This window comes from Rissa tridactyla, chromosome 2 (assembly GCF_028500815.1).
Source record: "Rissa tridactyla isolate bRisTri1 chromosome 2, bRisTri1.patW.cur.20221130, whole genome shotgun sequence".
Taxonomy (NCBI): domain Eukaryota; kingdom Metazoa; phylum Chordata; class Aves; order Charadriiformes; family Laridae; genus Rissa; species Rissa tridactyla.
The window spans coordinates 145,080,062-145,106,405 of NC_071467.1; the positions used below are offsets into that span (position 1 = coordinate 145,080,062).

General features: G+C 39.2%; 1 protein-coding gene across 5 annotated transcripts in view; it reads right to left on the minus strand.

The window, feature by feature from the left end:
* The window catches only part of RSU1 (Ras suppressor protein 1), a 107,200-nt gene that overhangs the window by 37,624 nt on the left and 43,232 nt on the right, over positions 1-26,344 (minus strand). Inside the window, exon 9 of one of the 5 annotated variants that reach the window (XM_054190946.1) lies at positions 9,339-9,401. The exons of the other annotated variants lie outside the window; for them this stretch is intronic. Within the exon in view, the coding sequence (XP_054046921.1) occupies position 9,401 (1 nt within the window). The 3' untranslated portion in view covers positions 9,339-9,400. Of the gene's footprint in view, positions 1-9,338; positions 9,402-26,344 lie in introns of those variants that run through there. 5 annotated transcript variants of the gene reach the window in all.

The following is a 26,344-nucleotide window of genomic DNA, read 5'->3' on the forward strand; positions in this document are numbered from 1 at the left end:
AGAAGTGAAATATGGAAGACTGAATCCTCTTACCCAAGCTGAGATCATACATGAACATGTTCAGTAACTGTTCTGTGATTGCAGTGTCCTACGACCCTAACCTGGCTGGTGTGCACAGTCAAACAAGTTTGATGGTATGCTTGACTTTTTAAGAGATCTCCCCTTATTTCTTCCCCCTAAAAGCTTTTTCAACAAGAAAATTCTTTTCCCCGCATAGTCAACTGTAACTCAAAAAAGGCCTCCCTGTGCTTGAAAACTTGGGTTAGTAAGTCTGCATTTTGCACAATTGACACTAAACAGCTTGGCATAATTTCTCCTTTCACTGCACTGTGAAAAATCCCAGCACAAACACACTGCTTTGCCCTCCAATAAGTTAAAAATTCCTAATAAGACTCATTTTCAGTACACCAAGCTTGCAGGAAAATATTTTTTGCTTTAGTTACCGTATGCACTGTAATTGCTCCGAAGACTGAAACAATAGGCGTTTCAAACAAAACACCACACCAGTTGTTGATTTCACTGGGGAAATCAATTTAAACACAGGTGTGGGTTCTGACCAGTGCAAGTTGCAGCATGTCAATAACCATCCGTACACTGTGGGATGAATAAAAAGGAATACTTAATATACACCCTAATAAGATGAGCAATCTTAAAGTTATGTTTGATGCATCAATTTTAGTTTTATTTCTTACTTTCTCCTAGTTATCTTCTCAGCTCAAAAAAAAAAAGAAAAAAGGTAATGTTGACTAACAAAACAGTGACATTCTATTTATTTTATCTTTTCACACTGAAATTTTAAAAGATGACCTACAGAAGACAATCTTTCAGGCTTCGTTGCTGCTTCCAAAAAATCCCCAAAGGAAAAATCTTTTGAAAGCCCCATTTGACAAAAGCAGCAAACAACCTCATAAGGTAGCAAGCATGCTGTGGCACATTTCTCTACTTTAAATACTTAATTTTGCTTACTAAGAAACTTAAAAGTTTTCTGCTCACATTCTTTCCTGACAAATTTGTGTTTTCAGCTACATGAGGATATTGTAAAAGCTCTTAATTTTTGTTTTAAAGTAAATAAAACTTCTCTCCCTCTTCTGTGTTAAAGAGTCTTCAGGGTTGAGACAGGAAATTATTTTTTAAAAAATTCAGAAAATCTACTGTAATGTCTTATGTGTGGTTCACACCTCCCTCTAGCAAAACATACGCTATAAAGCAACACGATGGGTCTGAAATAAGAGGACTGCAGTTCCATGACAGAGGTTAAGCTGATGGAGGTACTGCCCTGCCACGAACTCTGCCCACGGACAAAGCTGGGAGCAAATTCAGCCTGCATTCCAGATCTCATGTGGCCTTTAGAAACAGTTGCTGACCAAAATTACGATCTCTCTGATGAAATCCTCCCTGTCCCCCTGCCCCCCCAAAAAACCCCAGACAGTGTCAGGTTTCTTTTTCCCCTTTGGGATTTGATGTCACTATTTTAATCTTTATTCATTTAAATATTATGTATTTACATAATATTTACGCACCTAAAGCATCATGGACAGACCTGAGGATCATCCCATACTACGTAGTGACAAAGCTAATTCGTTATCACTTCAATAGCTTTTTAGGGAGAAGGAAAGATACTTTCTTTTCTTCTTTCCTTTTTTATGGGGGGATGGAGAAGGAAAGAGGAAGGGTGAAGAAAGGGCAGACTCTGAGAACACAGTAAGAAACAGAGTCAAAAAAATAATGTTGACAGGACATTGAGAACTCATCTGCTTCAATCTTCTGCCTCATGACAGGATTAACTCTAGTTTGTCTTGATTGCTTTTTAAAGATCACCAGTGATGACAGAAGACAGTTTGAGTCCAATTTTTTTGTATTATTCTCTCTCAAGACCACGTCTTTTTTTTTCCCTTCCTCTTCTTCAAAGACTTGTTAACCATTTCAACTTTTACCTCTTCAGGGTAAACCCCTCAAATTTGTCCATTTTTCCTCGTAGGTGAACTTTTCCAGCCTTTGACTTTGCCTGTTCCTCTGCTCTGGACTTTCTCCAATTGGTTCCCATCTTTCTTGCAGCTGGGATACATGCCTTAAAATAGGGCTGACAGAACTGAGAACAGCGGGTGCATTGCTTCTCCCATGTCACATAAGACACTTCCCCAGTGACGTGGTGGCATTTGCTGACCGTCTGTGGTTCCAGAGCTCATTCTGCAGATCCAGTGCTCAGCAGTAATTCCCAGCCATGTATTCCCATAGCCAGTAATTCACACTCAGCTCTGCTGAACTGCAGGCTATTCTTTTCAGGACACAGTAGTGGCGGTAGTATTTATATCTCAAATGCTACTTCATTTCCCAAAATCAACAGTGTTGGATTATTTTTTTATTGTAACTCTGTCTCCTGTACTCGTGTCTTCATTTCACCTCTGCTAATCACTTTATCACGCTCCCATGTATGTAGAAAAAATACTGTTCTCAAATACACAAGTTCCAAATTTTTCAGAACAATACTTTCTTATACAAATAAACTGTATGACTAAACAGTCACTAGGCAAGTAGTACAGTAAGTAGAAGAAAGAGAAAGAAAAACAGTGTCTGATATAAACACTGATATACCTTGTCCCTGTTATGCATAGTATCATGTATCTCTTCATTTCTTTCATTTATTCTTAGGTAGCAACTGCTTATACTGCAACCTCAAGACCAAGCAGTAGAAGGGAATGTGCTTTAACCTTTTGTGCAGTAGAGCAACAACTTCTCCCAAACAAGCAGCAGTGGAGGAAAGAGGATCTGACTTGCACTATGAGGTGGGGTTAAAGACGGCATCCAGGAAAACTCAGCTTCAGAGATCTACTGAAACGTCTGATTTCTCCTACAGCAATACTAGCTGTTCTTGGAAAACCAGCCACTGCCTTCCCCGTAAATCTTCTTTACTCAGATTTGGCTCAAGAAAGACGCTGAAGACTTGAAAATGTTCCCAAGTCCCATGTTCCCATGGTCACCCTGAAGAGTCCTTTTCCAATGCAGACACCTACATGCGCATCCAGTAAAGTGCTAAAACTAATGCCCAGCAGGTGTAGGCATCTATAAGGGAATATATAGTTATTAAGTGAATTATATGACACCTGTGATTCAGATGCCCCAGGCAACAAGAATAGCAATGGCAAAGAGGGAGTCAGAGCTCTGTCTAGGGGGTGTAAAACTGTAATGAAATAAAACATAGGTTCGCTAATATGAATAAAATCTTCGGCGAATTAAGTTTTGTTGCAAAGCCTCGAAAATTCTTCCACCAGAAATAAAAAGAAAATTTGGAGCCATCAGGATTTGTATCCTGATGCTGTTTCCTTCACAACGCTCTGAAGTTCCCCACTGTCCAGACAGCAGAGAGTGTCATTTCCCTCTGCATATGTCACTCTTCTCCAGTCTATACCAGAAGTCACCAAAAATAATTTACCCTCCTTCACTGCATTGTGCTCAATCGTCTGTCTCTTTAGTTGGTTCTGCCCAATTACAACCTGATACAAAAGAAACATCTTTTTTCCCCCCTACCATTTCCTCTGCCCTTATCAATTATGTTAAGTTTACTGTCCCATTTACCCATTTCCCACATAGCAAACTCCTGATGTTCTTCCGCCAACCCATGTATGGAGAAATCTCTCCTGGCATGCTATGGCAAGGAACTACCCCCCTGTCGTGGTTTCAGCTGGGATGTGGTTAACTTTTTTTGCTAGCAGCTGGTGTAGTGCTATGTTTTGGGTTTGGGATGGGAACAGTGTGAGAGCGCACTGGGGTTTTTAGTTGTTGCTAAGCACTCACGGCCTTTTCTGCTCCTCACACCGCCCCACCAGCGAGAAGGCTGGGAGTGCACAAGAAGTCAGGAGGAGACACAGCTGGGGCAGCTGACCCCAAATGACCAAGGGGATATTCCATATGAAGACATGCTCAGTATATAAAGCTGGGGAAGAAGAAGGAAGGGAGTGACGTTCAGAGTTCAGGCATTTGTCTTCCCGAGTAACTGCTATGTGTGATGGAGCCCTGCTTTCCTGGAGATTGCTGAACACCTGCCTGCCAATGGGAAGCAGTGAATGAATTCCTTGTTTTGCTTTCCTTGCATGCGTGGCTTTTACTTTACCTATTAAACTGTCTTTATCTCAACCCACGATTTTTTTCTCACTTTTACTCTTACAATTCTCTCCCCCATCCCAACTGGGGGAGTGAGCAAGTGGCTGTGTGGTTCTAGGTGCTGGCTGGAGTTAAACCATGACACCCCTCATAACTCAGTATTTTCAATGAGGTCCCATTACATGGTGAAGCATCTAAACATTTATCAAAAATAATCACAAAATTATAAAGCACTTGGGAAATGTTTATTCCCTTTGACATTGTTTTGTCTTTCAGACTCCTCAGTTCTCAAGATCAGGAACTGTCTTGTATTTGAGTATCATCCAAGACATGTTGGTAGCATCCAAAATCTAATAATCATAACAGCAATAAAAGCAGTAATACATTTCAGATGCTGTCCTTAGAGATTTCATGTTCCAAAGGGTTCAGCCAATTAATGGAAAAATCAATGTTGCTAGTAATTGCTTTTAGAGTTGGTTGGTTCAACCCCTTTGAATATGATGGTTATATTCCCACCCACTGGGTAAACAAGTATGATAGAAAGCTCATTTGCATGATTTTTAGAACACACCAACAGAAACCGAAGTGATGTGCATGATCTGCAAGGACTACAACATGATGTTTTTTTGAATGCATATGCCAACATTAAAAAAGCCCTCTCTTGCAACTCAGTATGGGAGCAGGGTATTAGGAAAAAAACCCTAATAGAACCCTGTCTTTTTAGCAATAACACATTTTGAACTTCTTGCACCACTTAGTCAACAAAATTAGCAATCAGTAGAAATCCTAAAGTGAGACGGATGGTTTAGTTACTGTCAGTAACATATTTCAGAGGTCTGTAACAAATAGCAGCATCAAATGAATAAATAATGTTCGAAGTCTAACAGCCGGCTTCCCTAACAGTGTGAAAATATGTAAATGTTGCATCGCTTTACTCTTCAAACTGGCTCTCCTTTCATTCCTCAGAGACTCTTCTGTCAGAATAACAAGCTAAAAACAAAATATGAATGACAAGTGCACATACTTAGCTGATTGAGAACATAGAGTTGAACAGTAACCATATTAATCTCGTCTCTCAAAGAGGTTGTGTGAATTCCAGGCAGAAATATTGATTTTGATCTAGTCTACTGCAGCGTAGATTGATAATCGGTGTTCAAAATCTATGCGGGAGTGCTTTCCTCCAAAACGGCAACCTTCAGCATTTCTCTTAGTTCAATTAGGACACCTAGAATTTTACACTTAAAACCCATTAACGCTGTCAAAATCCTGCTATCTCTATACATCCTCGACAAACATCTTGACTTGTGAACTTCCGTATAATCACAGCCTAAAGGCATAAGAAAATTTAAATGTTATCAGTGACTACTCTTGATCTGGATATTTGCAGTGAAGCAAGTATTCATCACATCGAAGCAAATTCTTTCTTCAGTGCACTACTGCGATGCAGACTTGCCTGACTGTAATACTGCAGTGACATTATTACCCCTCATATGTCCCCAACACAGCTCAATGGTGCCGTGCCTCACTGTCCCCTTTCAGATACCGCACACCTGCCATCATGCTACAAGATCCTAAACTCATTCCCAGTAATTCGTCATTCCCTTTCCGGCACACCCCTGCCAACTCACAAACCAGCTCACCAGACTAGTGGTCCTGAAGCTGCCCTTTACACAGAATCACAGAATGGTTCTGGTTGGAAGGGACCTTAAAGATCATCTAGTTCCAACCCCCCTGCCACGGGCAGGGACACCTCCCACTAGACCAGGCTGCTCAAAGCCCCATCCAGCCTGGCCTTTAGCACTTAGAGGAGTAAGATGCAAGGGATGACTTGGTACACAGTGGCTCACTTCGGTATCAAACTGTAGCTCTCAGCTCCCATCCCTGTTCGTTTCTGCATGATGGTGCCTCGTCTGAAAAGCTATGGCTGGTCCAGCCACAATTGTGGTTCTTTGCCACTATCCCTATCTGTGTATTAGCAGAACAATTTGATCTTAAGTATAATAAATCCCATTCCCACGTTTAGCCCTCAATGAATCAAGGAAATCAGTTCAAACAGAAAAGACCACCCAGCAGTTAGTGAACTTCCAGAACTTGCTGGTACAGGAGTCTCTGCTGGCAGACAGTCTCAGGAGCTTCAAATAAGAATGAGATAAATTCACTGACAACAGGTCTGTAAATAGGTGACAAAAAGAAGAGTTAGGGATGTACTCTCCATCACCCATAATATGATGATGCCGGATGCTGGGAGAGAATAAGGGGAAAGGACTGCAGGTAGCAGCCAGTCTTGTGTGTTCTCCCTGACCAGTGTCTCCTATCGCCTCTTGGGGGGAGGCCACTGGGCTCCATGGGTCATAGGTCTAACACAGAAAGTCTTTTCTTATGTCCTTAGGATATTCATCGTAGAACCTGGGAGCTGAAGTAGTCAAACCACAAGTAAGACTAGCCACAAATGAATGATGCTGTAAAGCTTTTATTCAGGAAAAAAACCAATATATTTGTCCGAAAAGGTCAACAATCATTATTTTATATCTAGCTATGAAAAACTCTCAAGCTACTAAATGAAAACTGAAACATTTCATTTAGAAGTTTCACTGCGAGAGGTTAGGGAAGCAGTTGCCTAAACTCCAATTAGTGTCGTATCCCGTGATTTTCACACAGTAATTCACAAAGGCCCATTTTAATTAAAGGAAAAACGTCAGGTCACTTTTGTTGGCATCATTAGGTGGAAAAAACCCCCACAACACCCAACAAACCAACAGCAAAAAAAACCAAAACCACCCCAGCAGGCACAGGCAGCTGTTTACCTCTCTGTAATGCCATAAATAACAATTACATTAAATTAGACTTCAGGAACAAGGCCCAAAGTTTGAGCTAGCGTTACTCTTTATTGACTTGAGAAGTTTCTGAGATTGTAACAGCAATAGCATTAAGCATTTCCTCTCAATGGAGTAGGTTCACAGGAAAGCAAAAGGTGTAATAAAATTGATGACAGTACCTCATTGGCCGCTGTTACAGAAGGACTGACCAAAGGTAGTTATTGGCCCAAATTGTCTATTATGTTTGTTAAAAAAAAGACTGAAAAACTTTCAGCTTCCCCTGGTAAAATTGATGTCATGTTGTTCTGAGAGGGAAAAGGGCTGTCTGCTCTCTGAAGGAGAAAAGAAAGGTTAAGCTTTCCAAATGGTCCATCTTTTATCCCCAAAACAATTGTGCTGACAGTAAGCCTTGAGCCTGCCGCTGCCCTGGAACCCACAGGTAGCAGAAGTGTCACTGCTTGCAGAGACTTAGCAAAGAAATTAATACTACTGGCTCACTGTTACCCTGTAAGCACAAACCTGTCCGGTAAGCACAAACCTCTCAGTAGCTTCCAGCCAGTCTGCCTCCTTTTATGCTGAATACTCAAAGAGAAACTCCTTCCAATTACAAAACGCCCAGAAAGTCCATCAAATATCTTTTATCTACACTGCTTGTGCTGGCAGAATAAGTGGGTGAGACTGGACAACCGTATGCTTCTCAAACTGCCGCCCAACTAGAGGTCTAGAATGTCGGACTGCACACAGAGAAAATCCCTTTGCTAACTCTAGTGCAAATACATTTTCACAGAGGGTTTGAGGCACTACGTCAGGTACTGCTCTGTTGCCTGGCTGGGTCACCCCTCTCAAATCAGCACATAGTTTGACCTTTGCTGTTAGGTGTTGGAATCCAGTCACCTCAGGTATTTGTCTTGTCCACTTGCTGTAGCAAAAACTTCTAGTAACCACCATCTGGGAACTGATTTCTGTTACCACATCACTTCAGAGAAGCTCACCTGGACCCAAAGACCATTATGACACAGTACCCTTAGGCTGGGAAGAGGTACAGGGGGGTAATTTGGGAGCACAGCTTTCGTTCTAAGACATAATGAAGTTGAATAGTGCATGTTTCCACAGTGATCGTACTGGCTTGAATCACAGGATCACACTTTCCGCAGAGGAAAAACACTCTTTACAAGTTATTACGTTCAAAAGTTAATACAGAGAAGGCAGCCCCCAAAACCCAGTACAACAATCCCAAACATTTGAGCACAGGAATTGAAGGAACAAATACTACTATGGAAAGATATTTTTCTTAGTTTATGGAAAGGCAAGCTCAACCAGAGAGTGGATAAATAGGCTGATTAAAAAAAAAAAAATAAATCCTCAGATTGCTCCTTATGGATACTTACATTTGGCCAGCAAATCCAGCTAGAAACCTCCCCAGACAGATAAGGTAAAACACTTGTGGTTGCATTTTCTTTCTTCTAGCTTTCCTTATTTCTCATTTTTTCCCATTTATTTGCGGCATTATGCCTACGTGGAAGACCTTAATTTTGCAGTAGGATTTTCTGCACTACTTGGAGTTCAAACAATGTTGATGTTTTGCAAAATCCTTTGATAATCAGAGAGACGCTGCACCACTTTGGGAGCAGGGAGTGCACAGCTGGGACTGCCTTTTGGTTGAATGTAAAGCAATTGCCGAACCTCAGGTATTCTATAGGCAAACCATGGTCATGGCAGCAGTGGTCACAAAGCGATTCGTCACGCAAATTTGTCATGGTTAGTTTCTGAACTAAAGTATTTTTCTCTTAAACAGTTTTCTGTTTAATTATAAAGAGGAATCTGAGTGCATGCCAGCAAGACATGAAATAATAATGCATAAAAAGGGATTGTTCCTTTATTCTCCACCAAGATGTATTTAATCAAATGGAAAGTGCTTGTCTGATGGTTTACGCAGAATTTCATTGGCCTCTAATTGCTTTTGACAATTAGTGGAAATAATGCCGCATTGCCATGCAAACGGCAGCACAGTCAGTAAGCCATTCCAAAGGAATTCACCATAAAGCAAAACATTCCAGCTACAGTATCAGACTCCTTCGGCTTTACGCAAAGTGCCCCAACCAACTCATAACTGTTCTACGCTCCTAATGCGGAAAACTTTTAAGTCAAATTTTTCTTTCTGAAAACTAAGTTTTTTCTTCTTGTGCTCTTCCAAATTACTTAAAAAACATAAAATCCTTGTTTGACAAAATAAGACACACAAGATGCACCACTTTAGGTCCTTTCTGGATATTGGTACAGGTGTACAACAGGCAGATTTTTTGTTTGAATTCTCTCGCAAATGGAGTTGTCTTACCTGTGTGCATCAATTAGCCACTGGTTTATGGACCAGCCACCAGAAGATAAGGTAACTGTGACTATCTTATAGTCACTCTAACTGCGTACCTGGTTGGTGGAAATCCTTCCCATATTGCATTTCTTTTTTTTCAGGAAGAGAGTCCCGTTGCCCTGACAAATCCAGGAGAACAGCTGTGAGGCACCACACACGCAGTAGGTATATAATTGATTTTTATAACTTTCCTGGGACATCCGCGGGGAAGGGTAGAAAACTGCATTACAAACATGTTTCGCCATCCTATGATATCTTTAAAAGAAGCAATTTATAGTTGTAAGCTAGAGAACGGATAAGCACATAAAATTTAATTAAATGCATATTCTAACTTTTTTCCAATGTGTATTCCTTTTTCATCTAAATAAAACCTTTTTTTAAAAAAAAAGCAGCAAACAATTATATGTAGAAAATATGTATCGCTACTAAACCCTTTGAAAGTATGCTTGAATGTAAACTGCAGATACACATTTTTAAGAGATGCTGATAGGGGTTTTGGAAAATGCCTCATGGATCATTCTAAAATTTAGACAAATTTCCATTATAATGTCATGATAAAATGGTTCAGATAATGTATTGAAGCAAGACATAAGAATAGAGCAGTTCATCTAGGCAGCAACCAGTTATGAATAATTTTAATAAATATGCAAAGACTACATTCTGCCACATAAAACAGCTAGTCAGTTGTAAACCTGCAATTCATTTTTAGGCTATAGTATGCGTATATCTAGAATTAAATAATTAATTATGATCCCCATGAATATAATAATTTGGATTCTGCAATATCTGCATTTTGCATCAGTTCCTCCCAAGACTCATTTTGATCATCTCAGTATTTTATGTATGAATATTATTTTTTACGAATTTATTTTTAACACCATTTGTATTTTTGTTTCGTGGCAACAGAATTCTACACTGCAATGCCCATTGTCTTCTAAATCTATCCTTTTTCCTAGAAAAGAATAAAACGGAACTGAGTTAATGGATGCATCTACTGAACAAGACATAACGTCAGCACTAAACTAAATATACGCAGGAATATGGGAGAATATTTACGGATAGATGTGTGTGCAGAGACACCTACACCACCAACATATAAACTCACAACTTGTTAGTAAGTCCACCTCTCTCCTTCTAGGCAAAACACAGGGCGTGTTTTAGCTTCTCTTAATGCAGACTCCCCGCTTCTCCAATAGGTATACTTGTTAGTGCTCAGGCAGGTATTCCCATGCCAATGTATGAACATTTGAGAGAGCAGCCTTTCCAATTCCTAGCTCCACTGTCTGAAATTTGTTTGTGGAAAGGAAGATTTCATGTGAAATATATCCGAGTATTATCTAATATCACAAAACATTCCTTTACAGGGAAAGAGAAATGACTAACCTTCACCCTTGTTACAGGGCTCTCATTTTCTTACGTATAAACGTAAAAATGTTTTTCAGTGAGGAAGAAAGCAACTCACACTACTTACTTTGTGAACATAGGTAAACCTGGCTGTAGTAAACCAAGTTTCAGAGGATTAAAACTAATCATTAAACATAATTAAGCAATGAAACACAGTTTATGAATAATCATCTAGACTAGCGCATACATGAGTTGCCAAGCAGAGGGAATATGACGTTTTAATTATCATTCGTAACACCATAAGCCACAGAATACCAGGCATTCATAACACCATAAGCCACAGAACACCAGGCATTTATATGTCCATCGGTAAATATTACTGAAAAACAAATAATAATCAAGCAATGCAATACTTATAAAACTAATCTTCAGAAAAAGAAGCAAGCATCAGTACTGCCATAATCCGATGGGAATCCAAACACAACACCAGTATGTAAAAGGAAGGTGTTTATCTTTGCAAACTGAAGTATCAAATATTTGTGAGTGCTCAGGCTACCACCATGAGTCTAATAAAACGCATCGGCGGGTTTCAAGTTGGTCCGTAAGAACCTTGACCTGCAAACTCTCCTCCATAAAACAATGTGAGATGCGCAGATTATTGCAACTCTCAGACACGTATTTGCCACCTGCAAAGCTAAGAAATATGCAGTGAATGACCTGGAACTGATACACGACTATCAGCCAGATTTTGATCACAGGCACCGCTGAATCTCTAGGGCGACCTAGTTGGTTGTATGTATGTCATCACGTGAACAGGACTGTACTTCAGAGGAAAGCAGGACAAATCAACTTTTCGAGAAAAGATTAAAATATCGTTTTGGCACGTGTCTCCAAACTAGTCTCAAAACTGAAGAGTAAACAAATTAATCAAAATCTAAATTTTGAAATGCCAGAAATGCCAGACTTAATTTCCAAGAACATTACCTGACTTGAGAAAGAATCTATTTTGTTTCAATTTCCAGAGTAAATTTGCAAATTAAAGCAAATCAACAAACAAAGAAAAAGAAGTCAATATTACTAACTAAAAAAAAATGCTTGGTGGAGAAATTTGCAGAAAATATAGCATGACTTGATGCACCCGTGTGTAAAAATGTTTCTGAACCATCTCTCCCAGTTATATCAAAAGTATCACAGCAGAGGCCACCTCAGATGCATCACGTCAGTAAGAATCCAAATACTCTGAACAGAATTCATCCTCACTAACTTCTAACAAAAATGCAGGGTTCCAGAGACGATCTCATAAAAAAGAAAACATATCTGTTCCTCAAGTTCTTCCCGCTACTGATTAGAGCAGCTCTTGACCCTCCATCAGTGGTAGGTCTTATGGAAGGGGCTGCGGGATGTTGGACCTGAAGAGCAGGATCCCACTCCACTTGAAGTCTGTGTCCTGGAGAAAGGGTAGGTCTTTATGCTTTTCTCCTATCTATGGCACTCGAGAAACGTCTAGTCAAGTTATGGAAAATGAAGGCCTGGCCAGGTAGATTTTACACTGGGAATGAAGTGAACGGAGCAAACAGAAACCGTGTACTTTTAACACCGGTTTGCTATTGACTGGCTGATTTCTTACCAGCCACCTGAAATGCAGATTCTCCGCAGTAAAATGGATACGTGTTTTTGTTTACTCTACATGCATTCAGTACCCTGGTATGACCTTTAGGAGCTTATGGCCCCTAAGCTAAAGTTACTTGTGTTGAGACCCTCGAGAATTGGCTGTATAGAAGTCATTAAAGCTGTACATGAAATCTGCGACAGACGGGGGGCTGGGATTCTCACTTACACCTTGTCAGCTTCCTGATACCTCTCCAATTTACAGAAAGACTTGGATCTCAAACTCCCACTTCACTATTCATCCAGTGGATGCTTCCAAACTTACTCTGGGAGTACTCTGAAATACGTATGTATTTCCAGCAAGCCTCCTGAGCCACTGTCCAAATCACAGTCTTTAATCCAGAGTATTTAACAGCTCTACTAACTGTAGTTTTATATATTCCACCACAAAGCTCTCCTAAACCTGTTTGGACCAGTCCAAACTCCAGTCTGCCTTAAAATCAAGACCAGAGAAGATTAGTCCTTTCTGTTCTGAATAAAAATGCTACCGAGCAGCAGCCATATAAAAGATACACAGAGAGACTGTTAGTTATTTTGACATGTTAATGACAAGTATACCAGCTTTACCTTAGAACTTTCACGTCTCATTATAGATTTGTCTCAAAAGTAAAAAGAACATAAAAATCTACTCTTGAAGTAAGATTATACAGATGAACTGCAGGTAGGCTGGTAAAGATAGTTAAAATATGCAGCTGCGGTCAGATGTGAGCATTGATTACTGGATATTATTATTAGCTTTAAAACCACCACACCTTTACAGCTATATCTAGAAGAGAAATAAGAGACCTATATCTAGTTCCCTTACACCTTACACACACCGCTAAGTGAGCAACCCACAGCAACCATTTTCAGCCATAACTCACTTGAATTGGAATCAGACCAGGGAGATAAACTTTTCAGAGCTACAAGACAACAGTGCTTCTGTAAGCCGTTCATCCCAGAGACAGCCCTATTTTCAGCCATACTCAGGATTACAGACACAGAAGATGACAATGCTGAACTTAAATACATTTCTGTTGCAAAAGCACACATTGGGTGGAAGAGGAAATGCTCGGGTTTCTTCTGTGTGTCATTCACAGTTCTGCATTGCTTGGTAGCCATCCAGAAACATCCTTTCTGGTTATTAACACTGAATAAATTCAATCTCCCTTCAGTTATTTTTTTATTAGGCAAAACACGTGAAAGCTAGCTGCAAGAGCTCCACTTGCGTATTTTCAGCATCACCAAATGCATGTGAAATACACAGGCTGTTGGGGCTTTTCCTTCCCCACATTTTCAGCACATAGACAAATCCAGACTTTCCATTACTTCACCAACGTTGGGGAGTTTTTACCTGTAAGTTCTTAAAAGTATTTGTGTTCTCTTTGTAGCCTTTGATCCTGACCTGTGTGTTCCTGAATCCAGTTTCTGTCTGCCACTGAGCCCAGTCCCAGTGCTTGCCAGCGACATGATCATCATTCTGGGAGCTCGATATTGGTTTTGTATATATTTGTATATATTTCATCATTTTCTTATTAATATTATTATCTTTTCTTTTTATTGTTAATATTTCATTAGAACTGCTTTAGGTTTTTTCCAACATATAAGCACATAAGTCTCTCCCTTCTTTTCTCTATCTCTTCTCCTTTCTGGGAAGGGGTTAATAAAGAGCATCTGTCCTTCATTTAGTGGCCAGCCCAGCCTAAACTTTTACAAAAATGCACGTAAGTACCCAGGTTCTCCTCCTTGTGCCTTTGGACCAGCCCATGCAACATATCTTACCCCAGCTGGGCCACCTCTTCCATGGCTGGGTATCTGCCATCCTGGCTAGCACTGGCAGTCAGGCACTGAAGTCAAGGAGGTAATTCAGACTAAAACTGCCAAAATAAGTGATTAGTTTCCAGCCGTATCACCTCTCCGAACCATCTTGCTACATGGTCATGTGAGAGCCATTACTGGCCTGGGCATGCCTGTGTGAACGCAGCCAAGGATGGAGACACTGGGCTGGTGTCACACCACTGCTTCAGTAGTGTACTGCCCATGAAGCAGTGGCCAAGGGCTCAGCCTCCCTCTCTGGGCCTCTAGAGCATGACTCAGTTTTTTGGAGAACTATCTTGGCCCCCGAGGTGCCTCCTTGACCATAGGGACAACCTACGGTGACTCTTTTGTCCTTCTTGTGACTGCTTGATGTGCCTACGCTTGGGTACTGAAATGAAGTCAGGCTTCATAAAACAATGCAATCGTTCCCCAAACATGCACCCTCCTGCAAGCACAGGGCTACCAGCTCGCACGTGGATTTTCCTGATGGCACATTCACGCCAGAGAGCCAACAGCAGTTGTCAGGGGAATGTGAAGCCACCAGCCACACTCCCAGTGCTGTCACCAGTATGTTCTTGCCACACACCTGTGGCTACGTCCCCTTTGAACAGGCCAGCCCATTGCTTGTGTACAGACTGGAGAGGAGACTCAACCAATGCAAATGTTAAATGCAAGAGTGTTTGGGTACAATGAGCATTTTGCTTTAATGAAAAAGCAGATTTGGGAAGGATCCAGCTCTGTCTTTGCTCTGTTACAATGACAGCCACAAAAAGTGTGACCAGGAAATTCTTCTTAAAATACCAAGAAACATGTAATCTCTTCAGAAAGTAGAAAGATCACTGTATCAAATAAGACACTAGAGGTTTAACTGGAACGAATATCAGAGCTCCGTATGCCACTGGATCAGAGACTGAAGCATACTGGGGGCATGCCGGTACTAGTTGCAATGTACTTCCATCCCACCCTGCTCCTGAAACGCACACCATCTATTACAACTAGCTATAGAAGTTTCAGATTTTAATTAAAGTTCTATATTACATTTTACATAGGAGTTGTATGCTTTGCCAGAATGGAGCTAACATGAAAAAAAAAAAAAAATATATATATACACACACATAAAAAATCGAAGGAAGAAAGGGCTATCACAAAAGGAAGCAATTGTGTCATGGTGATGACTATTTTAATGAAAGTGCAAACAAAACCTCTGACCCTAGCAGTAAATGCAATACACAAGTGTCAAAACCATGTAGTCTTGAATGATCTTTTACATGCCACTTTGTTCACCCTATTAAGATGCTAGTTGTTTCTTTGATTTATCTGATAATAAATTTTTGATGACTAGTGAGTCTCATAAAAATTGCTCTGGTGCTGACTACATTGATTAATAAGCCCAAAGAATCGAAACTGTCAGAAATTCATGTGCAAGAGTAAATTACTGCCAAATATACATTAGATATTCCATAAAATATAGAATAAAAAAGGTTGATTTGGTAATTTTATCTTGCATCAATTTGCTTGATATAATTTATATTCAGGATCATCACTGTCAGTCCCTGCATACCTTTCCTTTTTTTAAAGTCAACATTAGAGTAAATCTAAGTTTGGGACAGGCAAGAAACAACAGGAGACAGAATATCAAATGCAATAATAAAAACTAACATTCAGAATTTAGCTTGGAAATTATATCCAGTTGAAAGGTGACCAAAAAACCGTCTTCTCAGAATTGCAGCTTTTGTAAGTAAAATTCACTTGTATTTTAGGAGTCGAAACATGTACATATATACCCATGCCGAAATCCCATTCTTCCAAAACTGTGATATCTCCTTATCAGGGCCTTTGCACATAGCAGGTTCTTGCAATGCATCTGAACTAACGTCTTTGAAGAGTCCTGGACTCCGTGGTCCCACTCTTTTTCCTTGGGTAACTCCCAAAAACATTGAACGTGCAGGAATTCCCACAAAACTAGACACTGGAGCAGGCCAGAGGTAGGGATCCGGGTACACAAATGAATAGGGATCAAATATTCTCCTTTTCCTGACAAGAGGAACCATATTTACACCACTGGGTTTAGGATTTGCTCCATTTACTTCTGCATGTATTTACCATCATGTGACAGCATTTTGTTGCAAGATACACGATTGTAGGATTGAAAACCTATCTGATTATAAATTTATAAGTGGGCTTCATGGACAATAATTCAGGGAATCACTGTTCCCCATTCAGTGAAATAAATGCTGCTGTTTACATCTATCACTAGAGACAGCTTCTTAAAACACATGGCAAAACTATGAAGAGGGCTAATATTCTTGCATTTATTATTATTATTGCTTTGGTGAAGCTAGAGCAATTGAAATGGTCAGTATCCTAAGTAATTCTATTTACTGTTTGTGCTCCTGCATATTTCACTTCAGACTGTAATTTCTTTCCCCAGTTTCCCAAGCAAGTGTAATGAAGAGGAAAATCTACAGGATTTTTTTTCCTGGGATATTTGATACTAACTGATTTTGAGTATATCAGATTTTTAGTGTTAAATTATTAATGGGGTTGGGTACAGAATAGAAAAAAGCCATTGCAAAGCTGCAGTCAAAAGGACTTGCTTAAACACAACCTAAATCTGACTATTCCCAGCTTTAACATTTCTTGTTTGGACGGATGAAAGCACTGAAATCCAGGACTGAGAAATCCTGTCATATACAACAGAAGCTCATGGTTTTCAGGTTATACTTTTCAAGAAAAAGTTAATTTTAATAACAAGAATTTAAAGTGAAATCTGATTATACCCATTTTCAACACTGTGCCTTAGGTATAAAGTGCATATAAACCGTATGACAGCAATACCTGCTAAAATAAAATCATGGCTTTTAAAAAGTTTATCAGAGCTTGCACTACAAGTGGCTGCAGAAAATTACACCAGAATCATTCCCATCTCAGCCTTCCACTGGATAAACAGCTGATAAAGGCAATCACAAAATTAGGGACACTCCTCTATCTAACTGATAGCCCTCACCAGGAGGGTAAAAAAATTGCTACAGATCACACAAAACGCTCAAATAATGGAAGACTGAAACAAGAAACTGGAGTTCAATAAAAGCCAGCATGCAATAAAACAGATACGACTGTACAGAGAATAGAAATTGCAGACAGTTCTGCTTGATTATAAAAGCGCCACTTTTTAATTTATCTCTCAAATAAAACCAGCAAATGTGTGCAGTAACTCTTCTTGTTTGGTTATAAAGAACCAATCTGAAGAAGAAAACAAGAAAGCAAGTCAACTGAATTTTGAAGATTACAAAGGGTTAACAGGCTTACCACTACTTATTGTTGGTTACACAAATTTACCAGAAAACCCTTATTGCTACCGACATGTTTTCCACATCAGTTCCAATTAGTATTTTTTTATCTGCTGTTTCCTATTTATTCCTCTCCCTCTTGCAGTCTTGAGGATTATCTTTAAAATGCTCTATTCTTTTTGTTATCTGCTGTGAAGTCCAAGTTCTGTTCTCTGCAATGTCCTCACAACAACAAAAAATGATTAGGTGAGGCACCTTCAGAGCACATCAGTCAAGTTTCTTAATTGCATGCATTCTGGACACACTGTAGATGACTTCCAGGTCATCTACAATTTTTTAGTCAGAAACAACTGCATATTTGATTCCAAATACCTGAGAACACTGAGCAGTTCCAGGTCAGATCTCTGTGGAGCTCACCAGAAATATCCCTGTTGGTAATTATCTCCCAAAACCGACCAGACAGTTGTTAATTCTTCTTAGTGTTTTATTGAAATTATACAGTGCTCATTTTCTAATGAGAACATTGTGCAGCTGTACAAGCTAAACATTTCACAAATTTCTATGTACTGAGTTGCCTTGACCAACCAAATTTATAATGTCTCTTTAGGAAATAGTTCTCAATCATATTCATGCCTTAATTGTACAAATTATGTTCATACTACGCCATATTCTTTACATCTTCTCTAGTAGAATCCCATGTCTCTTCTTCACTATTTAACCCAAAATGGATGCCAGCGTAAACTAGGTCATAATAATCCAGTTTGGTCTATTCTCCTTCCTTGACGTTGGAAGGATACCAGCACTTCTGCCACTTTTTTGGCATTTCCCCGACACCGCAATTTAATTAAGACTGAACTTTGGCAAGTCCAGACTCTGTCAGTCAAGTCTCCTAAACCTTTTGAGTGCACGTTCACAGGCCTGGAGGTTTAAAACCGTTTCTCACAACACAATGCTGGTCAGGCTTCTACTTAGGGGACAAAGAAATAACTCATCTTCCTAAAAGACCATTCTGCTTGCACTGAACACAGAACAGAAGCACAGCAAAACATGACTTCCCTTCCTTCACCATCACTAATAATCTGACTATCATAGTTCAGAAAAGGGCCCATTTAATTTCTAGATTTATCATAATCAGAGAGCCATAACCAGTCTCTCCAATGACTAAGAAGCTAACAAGACAGATCCCGCTTTGGATCAGCCCTCTTCCCCACTGCACATACTTTATTCAATCCCACCTATCATTTTTCCTGCTCCGGGTGCCACTTGCCTGAAGCTGCACATCTCACACCTTGCTTGCTCAGACCCCAACCTGCCCTCTAGGCCAGGTCCTCAATTCTGTTTCTAACCGCTTTCTTTGACACATCCCTAGCTGTTTCTCATTTTGAATTTTACCATAATTACCACAATTACCACTGATTTTTAACTCAGCTACTGCTCTTGCCTTGCCTTATAGTTAAATGCAACTTTGTCTTGTTTCCTTACTCAAATCCTGTATCCGTCTCTGTTTCCCTACTTTTGGCTTCATCAAGTCCTCAGCTTCTGCACCTTCCTCACTTCTTCATTCCAATTCTGCTTCTAACACAGCCCTAGACATCCGCCCCAGTGACTTAAGCCCTGGGTTATCATCCTTGACATGGTAAATGGATTACTGCATAATATTCTAAACTTTGTATGAAAGTTCACATCAAAAGGAATGGTAATATCAGTAGTTAGACCAATATTTATATGTGCAGTATCTGTATCTGTCAGATAGATCAGTGATAGCTTTGTTTTTATTACATATCCATCTTAGTAATATATAAACACAAAAATACAGAGATACTGTTTTTCTTGTTTATCTTTCAACATGGGTTCCAGTTTGCTCTTCTTTAGGGAAGAGTTACAGATTTGCATGTAAATGTTGTCTAAAGATGTCAGGACTCTGAGTCATCTATTGTCTTTGTTGGAAATAATGTACTAATATATTTATCAATTTTTAAAATACAGCCAATAAATACAACATTTGGTTGGAATACGAATCAGTATTTTCATATAAAATATACAGTATGATGCCTTTGATACAACAGAACCAAACGTAAGTGACATTTTTATATTTCCCCGCATCAGGTTGATAAAAGACTTTTATTGGTTAATTAAAATTTTTTACTGGTACGTGATCAAAATGTGTGAACTAGGGTTGCTAACACGTGTTTATTTCTTAGCTACAATGGATCTTGTTTCCTACCATCCTTTGAGGGAAGTTTAATTTGCCATGAGTTCATCTTCACAGGAAATGCAGCATCTCGGAGAATCCCACCTAAAGTAGATCACTGAGGTCATCTCTTTTTCACTACCTTTACCCAGTCTTTGAAACCACCCTAAAATACATGAGGTCACAGCTACCACTGGCACAGATGATGCAGCCACGTCAGGGGCCAAATGGTAAAGGTGCCAGGATAAAAAGTCACTGAAACATAGAAGTGAACTCCAGCAATGGACTGTTGGACACATACGCCATCTTATTTCTTGTACAGGGCCCAGGAGAACCACACTGTGCAAATGAGAAGGGTAAAGTCGTACTTACTGAAAGTTCATCCTATGAGCACACGCACAAGCGCAATCCCTCTAGGAACAATGAGAATACCTGTTCTAGAAGTATAAGTATTTGTGGAGCTGAACCTAAGAGAAAACTAATGCATGAAGCCTTCTATTCCACAAATTACCAAAGAATACGGGTGACAAAAGAAAAGAAAAATAAAGAAGGAAAGTAGCATTTATTATGGCCTATTTTTCTTAGCAAGGCAGGGTAGAATCACACTATCCAAGTTCTTTAAATCTTCATTGACCTCTGTGCATCATACAAACAGCTGAGGCATCTAACCGTACTCCTTGGAATCAAATCAACGTTAGATGGTTAAAGCAATTGGTCTGCGTTCCTCTCTACGGTCTTTATTTCACCCAGAGCCTCCAGAGCACTTACATTCTAGTCTCACCATTAGAAATTACTCCTGAGATCATACTGTGCTCAATTCTGTTCTTTTTGGTATTGTTACAAGATAAGATAATGACTGGATAATACAAGAAGTTATTTAATTTTACTTAGAGACTGCCAGAGAGAAGCATTCTCTCTATGTATGTCGTCAGCCTAAGTGGAGAAAGGAATATGATGAAGATTTTTATAACCCCAAATTAATTTTTCCTAATGAATATATAATTTATATAGTAACCAGTAATTACTAGGTTAGTAAAAATTTTTTGTCATTTTAAACTATTGCCCAAAACTGCCACACACGTTCATTTAAACGAGTTATTAAACATAGAGATATGCAAAATAATCTTTTGCCTCATTTATATTAACAGACAACAGAGCTTTGTCTCCCTTAGTGTCAATCGCACTGTGCAGTTATCTTAATATATGGGGGCGGGGGTCATCTGAGTTTTTCACTCAAATATCAGAAGACATGAATACAGAAGCACAAAGGTCTGCCTGCATCACAGACATGCCATCCTCTGCCACAAGCAATCACGTCATAGACTCCTGCTCAAATTGATCAGCGCTCACTGAAACAAACAAGATATTGGACTTCATTGCTTCTGTCAGAAGGCTATTTCTATCAGAAGGTTATCACCTTGCTCCCTTAATAATTAGAGACCTTCCTTCAAATACACAGTTGAACAGTTTATTTATATTTGTTCTTATGTCCACCATTTTTTTCATGCTTTAAATGAAGTCTCTTCTTCCCCCTCTACATCCCAATGACACCAACGATCTCTGTTATCAGTCTTCGCTTTGCTGAATGAACCAAATACCTTTTAAATCTCCTCTTGGCTCTTCATTCCTATTATCATCCTATTATCCTTCCTCACTTTGCCTGTTCCTGTCTGAATTCATCTTTCATGAACGTGACGACCAAAACTGCACAATACTTCCTTTTCTGTACTGGAAAATTCCCACTCTCTTAACGCAGCTCTGGAGACCGTGGTTTCTCTTTCTCTTCCCCTTACTGCAGCATATCACACCGGTGGCTCACAGAAAACCTGTAACTAATACACCTGAGTCCTCTTCTTCATTTGCGAATTCTTCTTGTGTGGTGTGCTGATTGTCTTCTGTGCGGCTAGCTTTGTGTCATCAGGAAACGTCACTTAAATACTCCTACTTTTTGTGCTAACATACAAAAAAATTAAATTCTTCAGGTCTAAGACCGTGCTGCCCAAGTAACACTGTTCCAGGACAATCTCACTTCAACCTGCTGGTGCCTCCATCTCAACTGCTGGCAAGTCCCACTTCCCCAGTATGCTTCCCCACCACCAACACATGGATCTTTCACTTGTTTGGCCTCTTTTCCACTCTGTGATAGGTGGCTTTACTGATCCTCTTCTTTACATCTTGGATAGCACCAATCACACAGATGAAACTGAATAAGCTTAACAACTGTGGAATAAGAACAGGAGTTATTTCAAGATACTCTTTGTCTTCTAATGCATTATTCTGAGTATCTTGCCAGTCTCCTCTACTTGTAAAAAAGAAATGCTAAAATACTCTTCATTAATATAACTCAGAAGAAGAATCTCTTACTTCATGACCTGTGTCTGCTGCCCTGGAAGCAGCTGCTACATAATAGTGGGGGTCCAGTTCAACAATTCATTCTCAAGAAGAAAGGTGGGGAGATTGTCTCTAAATAGATGACTGAATCAAGAGTGGATTTTTCCAGACTGTCACTGCCGATGAAATGAGGTTTTCAATTACAATGCTTAGCACAGAGCAGCATAGGGAAAACCTACGTTCCAATGCTGCCAAGCGATATATGCTCAGCATAGCATTTATCAAACCATTTCCTCTGCTAAGAGTTAATGTGTCAGTCTTTAAAATGGCTTGCTCTTTTACCACCTTTCCTGATGGAAATGTGAAAAGTGCAACTTACTTTCTTTCACAAAACATCTTGGTGAGACTCTTGACTCCAAATCGACTGCCTCATGGGGAAAACCTGCTTTCTAGAAACTTAACAAATGGTAACTGCTCCATCATAATTCTGCCTCACTGGAATAAGGAGGTCAAAGCATGAGACAACAATCATTAAATAAAGTGTTAAAAGGTGATGGCCGGTTTAAATGGCAGCTTAAAAATGCTAGAAGTCTGAATGCTACTCTGACCACTAAGGACCTAGCAAATTATTTTGTTTTAGCTGAGATATACTATCAGTTGACGATGACTGCAACAGACTCCACTGTGATAAAAGCAAAATCACTACCCTTTCTGTTACAAGAACAAACAGGCAAAGAGCAAGTTTCACATGAAGATTGATCAAGAGCACATGATTAATGCCAGAAATGTACCCAAAGAGCAGCTTTCTGGATTAAGTTTGCTGTAAATGTCAGCAACCAAACCCACCCACTGGTACCGATTGCACCTCTCAGCTTTACCTCATCTTAATCAAATCACTAATTGTCTTGCACTGATCCTGACGAGCATCACAGGATTTCTGTTTTTCATAGGTGCTTAATTCACTGTTTTCTTTCAAACGTTCATGTCTGTCTGCACTTGTCTAAGTACATTGTAGCCACTAAATCATACAATCCATCATCTCTTTGTCAGTACCCCAGACAGAGAAGATCCTCTGAGAATATGCTTACAACATAAAGGTCACTTTGAAAGTTGACTAAAGGCATGAATAAAAAAAATAAAACATTTAGTTAAGCCCTTTGAGGAGATGAGGTTGCCATTACCCTTTACTGTTTGAGCAAGTTCTTCAACTGCTTTTCAACACTATCATGACACCACATGGGGAGTTTAATGGCACCTTCTGAGTATATATAGAATCAAAGCCAAAATTCAGCTTACTAACTTAACTTTCAGAATGTCAGTACGGCAGTCAGAAATTAAGAATCATTATATACTTGGCAAACTGACCTATTTCCAAAGGATGCCGTCACAGGATGATACGTGCAGTGGGCGTATTTTAGCCAACAAAAGCTAGCAAAGTGCCAAGAGCTGCTGAATTTCCTGTTAAGAATTAAGAGCCCCTCCACACACATTTTTTGCCACAATATACGGCCCATCTTTTTGTCATCATGAATCTGCCTTGAAAAATGAGGGTTGAAAAAAATCACCCAGCATCATTTCTCATGAAGGGTGAGGAAATTAAAGGAAATGAAAGAGGCTACAAAGTAAGAAGAGTTGAATCTGAGGGTCCTACTGGTTAACATGCTTGTGAAGTGAAGTGCAATTCCAGTTTTATACTTGCTGCTTCAATACCATGTAAAACAGGAGCGTTGAAATGTAAAAGTATGTGAGACAAATGACATTTTATCTTTAGACGTAATCATCCCTCATAGGTGTCATCCCTACTTACCAATTAATCACTACAGCATGAATATCCTAAGACAAGGCTAAAAATGGAGTGTAATTTTTTCACTAAATATGCCTGAAACAGCCAGTCCATTTCACGGAGGAAAGAAGAGGTTGGTGATCTATTTGGTAGTTGCTCCACAAGTGCAACCTCACAGAACCTGAATGGAAATCTCTAGTCATAGCATGCAGTTATGGCTTGTGCCAGCCATCAGTAGAAACCTCAAGGTTTCGTAATGTGACTCTAAGTGCATGCATTGCCAAGACTTAGTGAATTACGACTTTCTGGCTAAGATAAAAACTGAGTAAATATGATGTTCTAGTCATTGCAAACATAAAATAAAACGTATTAGCATAAATCACTTAGTGAAACATAACTTGCTAAGCCCCTGAAACTTGGCACTTGTGATTGTATGAGCATACCCTCTGTCTCAGCTAGTATAGACAATGTTAGGCTTGTAAACAAAGTAAAATCAATATTTCCAATCAGCCAGCAAAAGCAATGGGCATAGGGAGCCGATTACCATCTCTGGAGCTCACAATCCATCTACCACATAGATGTATATTTCCTGGTTTATGAAAGTACCTGAAAGTAAACTTACTGATCTGATTGTCAGCTGCTAATGTATGTGAGCTGTTCTCTCCTCTCAGTGTTGCAAGTGAGGTTATCTAAACACCATTCCATCCAATCATCCATTTAACTCTACTGCTTGGTCTCAGAGTAAAAGTTAAGCTGTCTGGGTCTATTACATGTCGCAAGTTGATTTTGAAATTTTTCTTTTGGCGGAATGATCCAAAAAACCCCCAAGAGCTCAATTTTGCTTAGTTAGATATCTACAGAGAAACTCATGACATTCATATCTCAAGCTTGTGATTTGCTTAATGAGGAAAAAGACACAATAGCAGGACGTAGGCTCTGAAAGAAAAAGGAAGTTGAAGAAGGTGTACAGTCGTTAGCAGGAAAAGATCAAAATTTCATCACATAAAGTTTTCATTCTCTCTGTGTTCACAGCTTATTTGCTTTTGTGCAAAAAATGCTACTAGACCAGTAACCTAGATTATGCCATTGCTTATGAGTTTTAACACCTAAAATCAAATGCAAACAGAAAAAAGACTGTAGCAGGTGGCATCCAAGTAATTCTCAGATCACATATTTAGAGGTAACCGGAAATAAAAAGGACAATCTTTTTTCAGCAAGAAAATTCACAAACTCTCTTTATAGCATGTGAAACAAGTTCCATCAAGAATCAAAACAAGTTGCTACTGGGATTCTAATGAAATTATACAGATATTTTTAATTTATGGTTTAAATATAAAACAGTTATGTGCTGAAAATGAATACATGCCATATAATTATTAACATCTGCATGTATTTGGTTTCCATCACTAAACTTTGAAAATCACGACATTTTAACTGAATAAGATTCTAAGATCAAAATAGAAGCCAGGAGTGAGCCATGGAAAGATTCTTTATTTTTCCCCCTATTAACAGGTAGTCTGATTTTGCTTACACTGTTAACTATACAGGCTTCAAATATTTACTGTGGACAAAATCAAAATCAGCCCATTAGCCAACAACACCGTCTTGCTAACAGTGTCAGCAAATAACAAGACAGCAAACATCATATGGCTAATTTAAAACAAAGAGCAATAGTTGAGGCAAGTGATGAATTAAACTTTAGTGTCCTCCTGATGCCCAGAGCTGTCCCTGTGAGAACTGCATGGGGGTCCCTGATCTACATTGGTCAAACAGAAATATAAAATTGGCAATAAAAAAAATTTACAAAACATTATAAAGAAACCTAAATGCAGCTACACAATGGACTGTGGGGAAGGGATGGTCTAAGGCGACAGACAGCTGCTTCCCTACACCATGTCTGTAGTACAGAGTACTACTAGAAGACGGGTGTTGCAGCCTACTTAAATCTATGAATAAATCTATCTTGAGAACACATATTATAGCATAAATATCAGGACACTTCTGAGACACGCAATTTTTGTAACCACTCTCCCATCTGTGATCCTTTTCACTTAAATTCTGTAAATGAAGAACAGCCTACAAAAGCCGTTGCTGGATCATTTAGTTTGATACAGAAATTTACATCTTGGTTACTTAATTGGAATCCCAAAACCTTTACTTGTGAGTACTCTCCTTTCGTAACTGAGTTTAGACAGCCACCATATAAAAAAAAAAGTCAGAAAAGCTTCTAAATTATTAAAATATATTTTTTAAATAAAGGGGAAATGTAAAAACTAATTTTCCAACCTAGAGGCTGTATTGTGTGTCATACTACCTACTGCTTCTAGAAGACGGCATCAAGGTTGTTGTGAAAGACGTAAAAATAACTTCCCATCTGAAGTATTACTGTGGACTGGTAACATGGAGATTTTTATTGAAAAGAAATATTTCAATTCAGGGAATGATTAAAGACATTATTTCCTTAACAAATGCTTAGCATTTGTACATAGAATTTTGAATTAAAATGGAGAAATCCCAGCATGAGGTTTATTTTTTTCCACTTATACTGTTGAAGAAAGCACTAGTATCAGTATTCGAATTACCAGGGTTGTAGACTTGTGTAAACCAGTTCAGATCAAAACAGGTTTAAATTCTGGACATCTCTTTCAAAACGTAACA